Raw genomic sequence first — 11,429 nt, 5'->3', positions numbered from 1 at the left:
TCGGCTCTGGTCAAGATCTCGCTGTTCGTGAGTTCAAGCTCCATGTTGGGCTGTGTGCTGACAGCTAGGAGCCAGGAGCCTGGAGCCTGGTTGAGTTCTGTGTCTTCTTCTCTCCCTGTTTTCCCCGCTTGCACTCTGCCTTTGTCCCTCTCTCAAAGATAAGTAAACATTAGAAAAAGTTTTTAAAAAAATGATGACTCACTCTGTGTGCAGCACTTTCCTATTCTTTCTGATTTCCCTCCCTCTTTTCCCTTATCCCGGTTTTCTCTGAAATGCACACATATTTTTATTTTATTTCATTTATTTTATTGATTTTAAATTCTCTTTTTATTTTTTTGAATTTACATCCAAATTAGTTAGCATATAGTGCAACAATGATTTCAGGAGTACATTCCTTAATACCCCTTACCCATGTAGCCCATCTTCCTCCCACAACCCCTCCAGCAACCCCCAGTTTGTTCTCCATATTTATGCGTCTCTTCTGTTTTGTCCCCCTCCCTGTTTTTATATTATTTTTGCTTCCCTTCCCTTATGTTCATCTGTTTTGTCTCTTAAAGTCCTCATATGAGTGAAGTCATATGATTTTTGTCTTTCTCTGACTGACTAATTTCACTTAGCATAATACCCCCCAGTTCCATCCACGTAGTTGCAAATGGCACGATTTCATTCTTTTTTGATTGCTGAGTAATACTCCATTGTATGTTTATACCACATCTTCTTTATCCATTCATCCATTGGTGGACATTTGGGCTCTTTCCGTACTTTGGCCATTCTTGGTAGTGTTGCTATAAACACGGGGGTGCACACACATATTTTATAGTACTTTCAGCCTACTAGGCTGAGACTGAAAGACATTTTGTACCTATGACTGATGCAGACACAGGTCCATTATTTGATTTTTCTTACATTAAATATTATGATTTTCTTTTTTGATAATATAGAATTAATTAATATGAACGATGGCAATTTCATGAGTCCATAATTTATTCAAAGAGTTACTTATACAATCCCATGCCCTGTCTTATAACATGCTAAATTCACATCCTGCCAACATTTTACTGCTTTGAAGATTGCTTTTAAAAATTGCTAAATGCTTGGTCTTGACAGGAAACATGTGATAAGAAAGAATGGACCAGAAAAATGGAAGTTCTCTCACTGGCTTTATCCTGCTGGGTTTCTCTGACCGGCCTCAGCTGGAGCGAGTCCTCTTTGTCGTTCTTCTGATCTTCTATCTGCTCACCCTGCTGGGAAACATGAGCATCATTGCATTGTCCCGCCTGGACCCACACCTGCAGACTCCCATGTACTTTTTCCTGTCCAACCTAAGCTTTCTGGACCTGTGTTACACGACCAGCACTGTTCCTCAGCTGCTGGTTCATCTCAGGGGAGCAGACAAGTCTATCTCTTTCGGTGGTTGTGTAGCTCAGATGTTCGTCTCTCTAGGGTTGGCATCTACAGAATGCATTCTGTTAGGGGTGATGGCATTTGACCGCTATGCAGCCGTCTGCAGGCCCCTGCACTACACAGTGATCATGCACCCCCGTCTGTGCACCCTGATGGCTTCTGCATCATGGTTCCTTGGTTTTGTCAACTCCTCATTGCACACGGTGCTCACCTTCCTTGTACCACTCTGTGGGAGAAATAAAATAGACCACTTCTTTTGTGAGGTTCCCCCACTGCTCAAGCTTGCCTGTGTTGACACCACTGTGAATGAGTCTGAGCTCTTTGTCAGTGTGATCATTCTCCTCATACCTGTGGCTTTAATCACGTTCTCCTATGGTCAGATTGTCAAGGCAGTGTTAAGAATAAAGTCAGCTTCAGGGCAGAGGAAAGCTTTTGGGACATGTGGGTCCCACTTCACAGTGGTCTCCCTGTTCTACGGCACAGGCATCTACATTTACCTCCAGCCCAGCAACAACTACTCCCGGGATCAGGGCAAGTTCGTTTCTCTCTTCTACACCATCGTCACCCCCATGGTCAACCCCTTTATATATACCCTGCGGAACAAGGATGTGACTGGAGCAATGAAGAAGGCGCTTTGTAGGGGCTATGAATCCAGATGACTCGGTACGGAAGACCCTGTGATGGAACACTTTGAATGTCAGAGCCCCTAAGATTTTGTGTCTGGACCTGTCATCCAACATTTCCCCTGATGACTCTCATGAGAATTACCTTACTTCATTGTTTTAAGCAAGGAGTGTTCAAACTCTGAATTCCTGGATTCAACAGTGCAAGAGAGTTCCCATTTCTAAATATCCTTGACAACACCTGTTGTTTCTTGTGTTGTTGATTTTAGCTATTCTCACATGGGTGAAGTGACATATCATTGCCTTTTTGGTTTGTATTTACCTGATGATCAGTGATGTTGAGCATGTTTTGACGTGGTTTTTTTGTCATCATGTTGTCTTCTTTGGAGAATGTCTATTCATGTATTCTGGCCATTTTTAATTGGATCATTTGTATTTTGGGCATTGTATGTATAAGACCTTTATAAATTACGATATAAAACCTTTATTGGTTATGCCATTTGTCAATATCTTCTCCCATTCAGTAGTTTTCTTTTAACTTTGAAACACAAGTAAGTTTGAAATGTTTTTCAAATGATTTTATTCTAGTTTTTTTAATTAAGTGTTTTTACTTATTCATCTTTATCATAAATATTATTTCTTTTTAAAATAAATGTATTTATTTCAATTCAAGTTAGTTAACAGATAGTGTTGTATTGGTTGCAGGAGTAAAACCAAGTGATTCATCACTTACATATGAAGCCATGTACTCTTCCCAAGAAGTGCCCTCCTAATACCCATCACACGTTTCGCCCATGCCCCCACTCCTCTCTCCTCCAGCAACCCTCAGTTTGTTGTTTGTATGTAAGAGTCTCCTATCGTTTGCCTCCTTCTGTTTGTCTTTTTTTTCCTTCCCTTCTCCTCAGTTAATCCGTTACATGTCTTAAATTCCACATATAAGTGAAATCATGATATTTATCTTTCTCTGATCGATTTATTTCACTCAGCAAAATACAGTCTAGTTCTGTCTATATCGCTGCAAATGGCAAGATTTCATTATTTTTGACTGCTGAGTAATACTCCATCGCATATATTTACCAGTTCTTCTTTATCCATTCATCCATCAATGGACAGTTGGTCTCTTTCCATAATTTGGCTATTGTCGATAGCACTGCTGTTGCGCAGCGAGGAGCATGTGCCCTTTTAAAACAACACACCTGTATCCCTTGGATGAATACCTACTAGTGCAATTCCTGGGTCATAAGGTAGTTCTATTTTTAATTTTTTGAAAAACCCACATAGTGTTTTCCAGAGTGGCTGCACCAGTTTGCATTTCCAGCAGTAGTGCAAAAGTGATCCTCTTTCTCTGCATCCTTGCCAACATCTGTCGTTGCCTGAGTTGTTAATGTTAGCCATTCTGACAGGTGTGAGGTGATATCTCATTTGGTTTTGATTTGTATTTCCCTGATGATAAGCGATTTTCAACATTTTTTCATGTGTTTGTTAGCCACCTGGATGTCTTCTTTGGACAAGTGTCTATTCATGTGTTTGGCCCATTTCTTCACTGGATTATTCATTTTTTTGAGTTTGATAAGGTCTTTATAGATTTTGCATACTAACCCTTTATCTGATATATCATTTGGAAATATCTTCTCCCATTCCGTAGGTTGCTTTTATTTGCTGATTGTTTCCTTCACTGTGCAGAAGCTTTGTATTTTGATAAGGTCCCAATAGTTCATTTTTCTTTCTGTTTCCCTTGCCTCTGCAGATGTGTTGAGTGAGAAAGTTGCTGCTTCCCAGGTCAAAGAGGTTTTTGCCTGCTTTCTGCTCTAGGATTTTGATGGCTTCCTGTCTTACATTTAGGTCTTTCTTCCATTTTGAGTTTATTTTTGTGCATGGTGAAGGAAAGTGGTGAAGTTTCATTTTTCTGTATGTGCTGTCTAGTTTTCCCAGCACCATTTGCTGAAGAGACTTTATTTATTCCATTGGAAATTCTTTCCTTCTTTGTCAAAGATTGGTTGGCCATACATTTGTGGGTCCATTTCTGGGTTCTCTTATTGTGGAGAACACTCAGTTCCATTGATGTGTCTGTTTTTTGTGCCAGTACCATACTGTCTTGATCATTACAGCTTTGTAACACATCTTATTTTTCCCCTCAGAAATGCTTTGTGTGTGTTTATTCATTCCTCAAAACAAGCCTGTGAGGCAGGTGCCATTAATTATTGATAATTGCCCTTTAGCTTTGTAACAATTAGAATCTTGGAACACTGCAGAGAAATGGTAAGGGAGGAATAATCCCCTAATCTCAGCCAGGTGGGAATTCTGGATTTGCCTTGTCTTTTGACTTTTTGTTTAGACTCAATTTCTCTGAGCTTTGTTATCTTCACTGAATATCTCTATTATAATCCTGTTATCAAAAATCATATTGTACCTAGGCACCTGGGTGGCTATTCAGTTAAGCTGTAATACGTCTTGCAGTCCAGCATCGTGATACCTCCAGCTTCGGTTTTCTTTTTCAAGATTGCTTTGTCTATTTAGTTGTTTTCTGGTTCCATACAAATTTTTAGATTGTTCTAGCTCTGTGAAGAATCCGGGTGTTGCTTTGATAGGGATTGCATTGAATATGTTGATTGCCTGAGTAGTATCGACATGTTAACAATCTTTGTTCTTCCCATCCAGGAGTATGGAACATTTTTCCATTTTCTTGTGTGCCTTCTTCAAGTCTTGGATAAGTTTTCTATAGTTTTCAGTGCATTGATTTTTCACCTGTTGGTTATGCTTATTTGTGGGTATTTTACGGGTTTTGGTGCACTTGTAAATGGGATCGATTTCCTGATTTCTCTTACTGTTGGTTCATTATTGGTGTTTAGGAATGCAATAGATTTCTGTGCATGGGTTTTACATCCCGCAACCTTGCTGAATTCATGGATCAGTTCTAGAAGTGTTTTGGTGGAATCTTTTGGGTTTTCCACATAGAGTGTCATATCATCTGTGAGGAGTGAGTGTGTCTTCCTCCTGGCTTATTTGGATGTCTTTTATTCCTCTGTGTTGTCTGATTGCTGAGTCTAAGACTTCCAATACTATGTTGAATAACAGTGGTGAGAATGGGCATCCCTGTCCTGTTCCTGATCTTAGGGGGAAAGCTCTCAGTTTTTCCCTATTGAGGACGATAGTAACATTAGGTCTTTCATTTACGACATTTGTGATCTTGAGGTATGAGCCTTCTAGCCCTGCCTTTTTGAGTGTTTTTGTCAAGAAAGGATGCTGTATTTTGTCAAATGCTTTCTCTCCATCTATTGAGAGGACCATGTGGTTCTTGTCCTTTCTTTTAGTGATGCGATGTATCACACTGATTGATTTGCAGATATTGAACTAGCCCTGTGTCCCAGGTATAAATCCCACTTGGTCTTGTTGAATAATTTGGCTATTATCTCTTTGAGGATTTTTGCATCCATATTTATCAGGGAAATTGTTCTGTAATTCTCCTTTTGAGTGGGTTCTTTGTCTGGTTTTGGAATCAAGGTAATGATGGTCTCATAGAATGAGTTTGTAAGGTTTCCTTCCATTTCTATTTTTGGCATGGCTTCAAAAGAATAGGTGTTAATTCTTCTTAAAATATGTGGTAGAATTCCCCTGGAAAGCCATCCAGCCCTGGACTCTTCTTTTTGGGGCATTTTTGATTACTAATTCGATTCCTTTACTGTTTATGGGTGTGTTAAAAGTTTCTGTTTCTTCCTGTTTCAGTTTTGGTTGTTTATGTGTTTCTAGGAATTTGTCCACTTCTTCTAGATTGCCCATTTTATTGGTGTCTAATTGCTCATAATATTCTCTTATTATTGTTTATATTTCTGCTGTGTTGGTGGTGATCTGTCCTCTGTGATTCTTGATTTTTTTAAAATATTGTTTTAATTGTATTTTGTATTTTTTAAAATTTACATCCAAATTAGTTAGCATATAGTGCAACAGTGATTTCAGGAGTAGATTCCTTAGTGGCCCTTACCCATTTAGCCCATCCCCCCCTCCCACAATCCCTCCAGTAACCCTCTGTTTGTTCTCCATATTTATGAGTCTCTTCTGTTTTGTCCCCCTCCCTGTTTTTATATTTTGTTTCCCTTCCCTTATGTTCATCTGTTTTGTCTTTTAAAGTCCTCATATGAGTGAAGTCATATGATTTTTGTCTTTCTCTGACTGACTGATTTCACTTAGCATGATACCCCCCAGTTCCATCCACGTAGTTGCAAATGGCAAGATTTCATTCTTTTTTATCGCCGAGTGATACTCTATTGTATGTATATATATACCACATCTTTGTCCATTCATCCATCAATGGACATTTGGGCTCTTTCCATACTTTGGTTATTGTTGATAGTGGTGCTATAAACATGGGGGTGCATGTGTGCCTTTGAAACAGCACACGTGTATCCCATGGATAAATGCCTAGTGGTGCATTTGCTGGGTTGTAGGGTAATTTTATTTTTAGCTTTTTGAGGAAGCTCCATACTGTTTTCCAGAGTGGCTGCACCAGCTGTATTCCCATGTGATTCTTTATTTTATTTATTTGGGTCCTTTCCTTTTTATTTTTGATCAAACTGGATATGGATTTATCATATTTGTTAACTCTTTCCAAGAGCCACCTTCTGATTTCATTGATCTGTTCTACTGTTTTTTTTTTTGTTTTTTTTTGTTTTTGATAGCCTTGCTTTCTGCTCTAGTCTTTATTATTTCCTATCTTCTGCTAGTGTGGGGTTTTATTTGCTGTTCTTTTTCCAGCTCTTTATGGTGTAAGGTTAGACCCTTCTTCCATCTTTAGCAAGGCCTCGATTGCTATATATTTCCCTCTTATGACCACCATTACTACATCCCATAGGTCCTGGGCTTTGGTGTTATCATTTTAATCGGCTTCCATGTACTTTTAATTTCCTCCTTAATTTCTTGGTTAGCCCATTCATTAGTTAGTAGCATTGTCTTTAGTCTCCAACTATTTGTTATCCTTCCACCTTTTTTCTTGTGATTGATTTCGAGTTTCATAGTGTTGTGGTGTGAAAATAGGCGCCGTGTGATCTTCATCTTTTTTGCTCATTGAGGGCTGATTTGTGTCCCGGTATGTGATCTATTCTGGAGAATGTCCCATGCGCACTTGAGAGGAATGTGTATTCTGTTACTTTAGGATGAAATAATTCTGAATATATCTGTTAAGTACATTTCGTGTAGTGTGTCATTCATAATCATTGTTTTTTTGTTGATTTTCTGTTTAGACGATATGTGCGTTGCTGCCAATTGAGTGCTGCTGTCCATTACTATTATGGTATTATTATCAATAAGTCTTTGTGTGTGTGATTAATTGATTTATAAATTTGGGACCCTAACGTTTCGAGCATAAATGTTTACAATTCTTAGATCTTCTTGATGGATAGGCCTGTTAATTATGATATAATGCCCTTCTTGATCTTTTGTTACAGCCTTTATTTAAATTTTTTTTAACATTTATTGATTTTTGATAGAGAGAGATAGCATGAGTGAGGGAGGGGCAGAGAGAGAGAGAGAGACAGGGAGACACAGAATCCAGGTACCAGTCTCTGAGTTGTCAGCACAGAGCCCAATGACGTGCTTGAACTCACGTACTGAGATTTTGACCTGAGCAGAAATCAGACACTTAACTGACTGAGCCACCCAGGCACCTCAGTCTTTATTTTAAAATCTAGATTGTCTGATATAAGTATGGCTACTCTGGCTTTCTTTTTGTGACCATTAGTATGATAGATGTTTCTCCATCCCCTTACTTTCAATCTGAAGGTGTCTTTAGGTCTAAAATGGGTCTCTTGTAAACAGTATATGGATGGATCTTGTTTTCTTATCCATTCTGTTATCCTATGTGTTTTGATTGGAGTGTTAGTCCAGTATTGCCATTATGTTTCTCGTGGAGTTTGAGTTTCTGGTGGTGTTGTCTGTACCTTTCTAGTCTTTGTTACTTTTGATCTTTTTGGGTTTTGGTGTTTTTGTTTGTTTGTTTGGTCTTTTCTCCTCTTAGACAGTCGCCCTTAAACTTTCTTTCAGGGCTGGTTTAGTGGTCATGAACTCCTTGAATGTTTGTCTGTAAACTTTTTATTTCTCCTTCTATTTTTAATGACAGCCTTGCTGGATAAATCATTCTTGGCTGCATATTTTTCTGACTCAGAACATTGAATATATCCTGGCACTCCTTGCTTGCCTGCCAAGTTTCTGTGGATAGGTCTGCTGTGAACATGATCTGTCTTCCCTTGTAGGTTAAGGATTTTTTTTCCCTTGCTGCTCTCATGATTCTCTCCTTGCCTGAGTATTTTGTGAATTTGACTATGGTATGCCTTGTTGGTGGTCAGTTTTGGTTGAATCTAATGAGAGTCCTCTGTGCTTTCTGGATTTTAATGTTTGTGTCTTTCCCCAGGTTAGGAAAGTTTTCCTCTATGATTTACTCACATAACCTTCTACCCCATTTTCTGTCTCTTCAGCTTCTGGGACTGCTATGATTCTGATGTTATTCCTTTTTAATGAATCACTGAGTTCTCTAATTCTTATATTGTGCTCTTTTGCCTTAGACTCCCTCTTGTTTTCGTGCTTCATGTTTCTCCGTAAGCTTGTCCTGTATAAGTGATTTGCTGATATGTTTCATCTATCCTTGCAGCCATGGCATCCATTCATGATTGCAGCTCAGTTACAACATTTTTTATTTCATCCTGACTAGCTGTTACTTCTTGTATATCCACAGAAATGGATTCTAATGTATTTTTGACTCCAGCTAGTATTCTTATAATTGTGATTCTAAATTCTGGTTCAGACATCTTGCTTGTATCTGTGTTGGTTATGTCCCTGGTTGTGATTTCTCCCTGTTCTTTCTTGGGGGGTGAATTTTTTCGTTTCATCATTTTGAAGGAATAAAATGAATTAATCAGGTAGAAAAAATTAAAATTAAAAGAATTGAAATCGAAAAAATATTAAAATTAAAAAATTACACACACACACTCAAATAATTGAATAAATGATGCTATATCCTAGGTGTGTTTTTGTCTGGGTGTTGAAAGAGGCTTGAGAGATTAGAGAAAAAAGGGGAAAGAAAGAAGGAAAAAAGGAAAACGTTTGAAAACTTGAAAAAAATGAATAAAATGAAGGAGACTAAGATGAAATAATGGAAGTAAACTAGAATTTGAAAACAAATACACAAAAGTCGAATATATAGTAGAGAAAAAACTGAAGAAAAATATTTTTAATAAAAATTAAAAATAAAAATGAATTTTTTCTCATTCTGTATTCAAGAACAAGAATAGAAATGAAAAAGAGAAAGAAGATAAAGGGGAAAAATAAGGAAAATATTTAAAAATTTGAAAAAAAAAGAGTTCAATGAATTAGACTAAAGTACACTTGTGGAAGTAAAATAGAATTTGAAAAAAAAATTATCCAGATGTAAAACATATAGTGAAAAAATTAAATAAAATACTTTTGATAAAAATTGAAAGTAAAAATGAATTTTTTCTCTTTCTGTATTCAAGAAAAAAAAAGAAATAGAGAACAAAAAGAAGAAAAAAAGAAAGAAAACTGAATAGATGGACCTGCTAACAGACTGAAATATGACTGAATTTACTTTGATTTCCCCTACAATTCAGACTGTGATGTGCTTTATAGTCCATAAGTAAGTAGGCTATACTTGTGTTCTTGAAGAGCAAGGTTGGTCCAGTTGGGCAGGACTTAGTGTAATGGCTCTATTCTCCACTAGATGGCGGTGCTACCCTACTGGGGTGGATTGTTGTGGCACTTGTAGGTGCATATGCGCATGCGTAGAAGCAGTGAAAATGGCATCACCCAGCTATGCAGTCTGTAGTATCGGAACTCATTCCTCCCCGATTAGCACTCGTGCACCCGTCCTCTGCCTTCAGCTTTCATCCACTCCTTGCTTTTTCACTGTCTGTGACCAAGCCCCAGGCAGTACCTCTCTCCCGAGTTTTGTCTCAGATGAGGCTGTTTTCCCCAGCCTCTTATGTCTGAAGGACTGTGGCTTTGACCTGTTCCACCCCTCTGCGGGAGGGTCTCACTGAGCAATGGCTGGGTTCCCGCCGCACCCAGGAAAGTTCGTGGGACAGTGCTGCTGCCAGTACACAGAGACTGGGCCAGGTGCCAGCCCGCCCCCCCAAAAGTCTGTGAGGTAGTGTAGCAGCAGCTTTTCAGGGATTATGGAAAATCACAACACACATCTGGCACCACCTTAAGACTTCACCCTTAATGACCTTGTTTGAGCACCAGCAACTATGACTTTTCTCTGGGGTCTGCTGGGACCAAGTGGCCTCACATTCTCTACCAAATGTCCTTCCAGCAGTGGAACCAGTACTCCCCGTGTGGCCCTAGAACCTCCCGGACCCCACTCTGCTCCTGGGGATTCGCCCTTCCCATCAGAGCACTGCTAGTTATCGAGCTGCAGAGTTGCAGACTTTGCACTCTCCCTGTTTTCAATCTTAATGGAATTTTAGCCTTCTTCTTTCTCCCTTTTTAGTTTAGTCCCTGCAGCTGTTTCCAGTTTTCCCCCTTCTCTCCAGCTGCTTTTGGGGAGGGGTGCTTTTCCCATATTCTCACCACTGTCTCTGTCCTCTCTCTGCATGTAAAGCACCTCCCTGTCCTTCGCGGCTTCTGTCTCCCCAAGTTCACCAATCTGCACCAGGTACCTGCTGAATTGTGTGGTTCAGGTTGTGCAGAATGTTGTGTTCATCCTCAGATCACTTTTCTAGTTGTGCAGTGTGGTTTAGTGTTGGTCTGGCTGTATTTCACGGACACGAGACACAAAAAACGTCCACGCTTTTCTGCCATCTTGGCTCCCTCCCCAGAAAGCTGTGTTTTTAACTTCTTATTGCAGAGTAACTAAAGGTATTTGGATCCATTGGAAAACATGCTTTGTGCTTAATTGGCTCGTGAATTTACCATCTAAAAAAATTCTGGTGTATAACACCTCTCTCTTGGTTACTAAGTCCTCAATTGGAGACTAAGGTTTCCTAAGAGTTAAAATTCTGCTAAGTGTACATAAGACTGATGGAAATAAGGAAAGCAACCCTGTATGTAGGAAAGTAGGAGGTTTGTAAGAAAGATATAAGGAATGGAAGTACATTTTTTGTTGAGCGTCAAAGAAAGTAATTTTGCCCTAAATGAGACAGGTTCGTTGCAGAGAAATGGCTTTGGGACAAAGTTTGAAGGCAAAGGAAAGTTGTAGAAGGTTTATGAAGGGACATCTTTGGAAAGGAATTTTATGTGTGCTCAGGATGGACTAAGGTTGAGATAAATGGAATTTTAAAAGTACCCTGGTATAAGGTGGAAATTCTGCTTTTCTCTCTATTCAAAAGTCAACGTTTTCTTGGACTGTTGATTTGCTTTTGATAAGACAATGTAAACAAAGGTTTTCTTTTGTGTTTG

The 11,429-nt window shown here is 39.0% G+C and overlaps 1 protein-coding gene across 1 annotated transcript; it reads left to right on the top strand.

Annotated features, from left to right (window-relative positions):
- The first annotated feature begins 1,085 nt into the window (after window positions 1-1,085).
- Window positions 1,086-2,063, top strand: LOC125916705 (putative olfactory receptor 2B8). Its single transcript, XM_049623011.1, has one exon. It carries the CDS (start codon window positions 1,128-1,130, stop codon window positions 2,061-2,063), a length of 936 nt encoding a protein of 311 aa, XP_049478968.1. The 5' UTR covers window positions 1,086-1,127.
- The last annotated feature ends 9,366 nt before the right edge of the window (window positions 2,064-11,429 follow it).

This window comes from Panthera uncia, unplaced genomic scaffold, assembly GCF_023721935.1.
Source record: "Panthera uncia isolate 11264 unplaced genomic scaffold, Puncia_PCG_1.0 HiC_scaffold_1009, whole genome shotgun sequence".
Classification (NCBI taxonomy): Eukaryota; Metazoa; Chordata; class Mammalia; order Carnivora; family Felidae; genus Panthera; species Panthera uncia.
The sequence above is the reverse complement of the archived record's forward strand: the minus strand, read 5'-3'. Positions and strand labels throughout refer to the sequence as shown.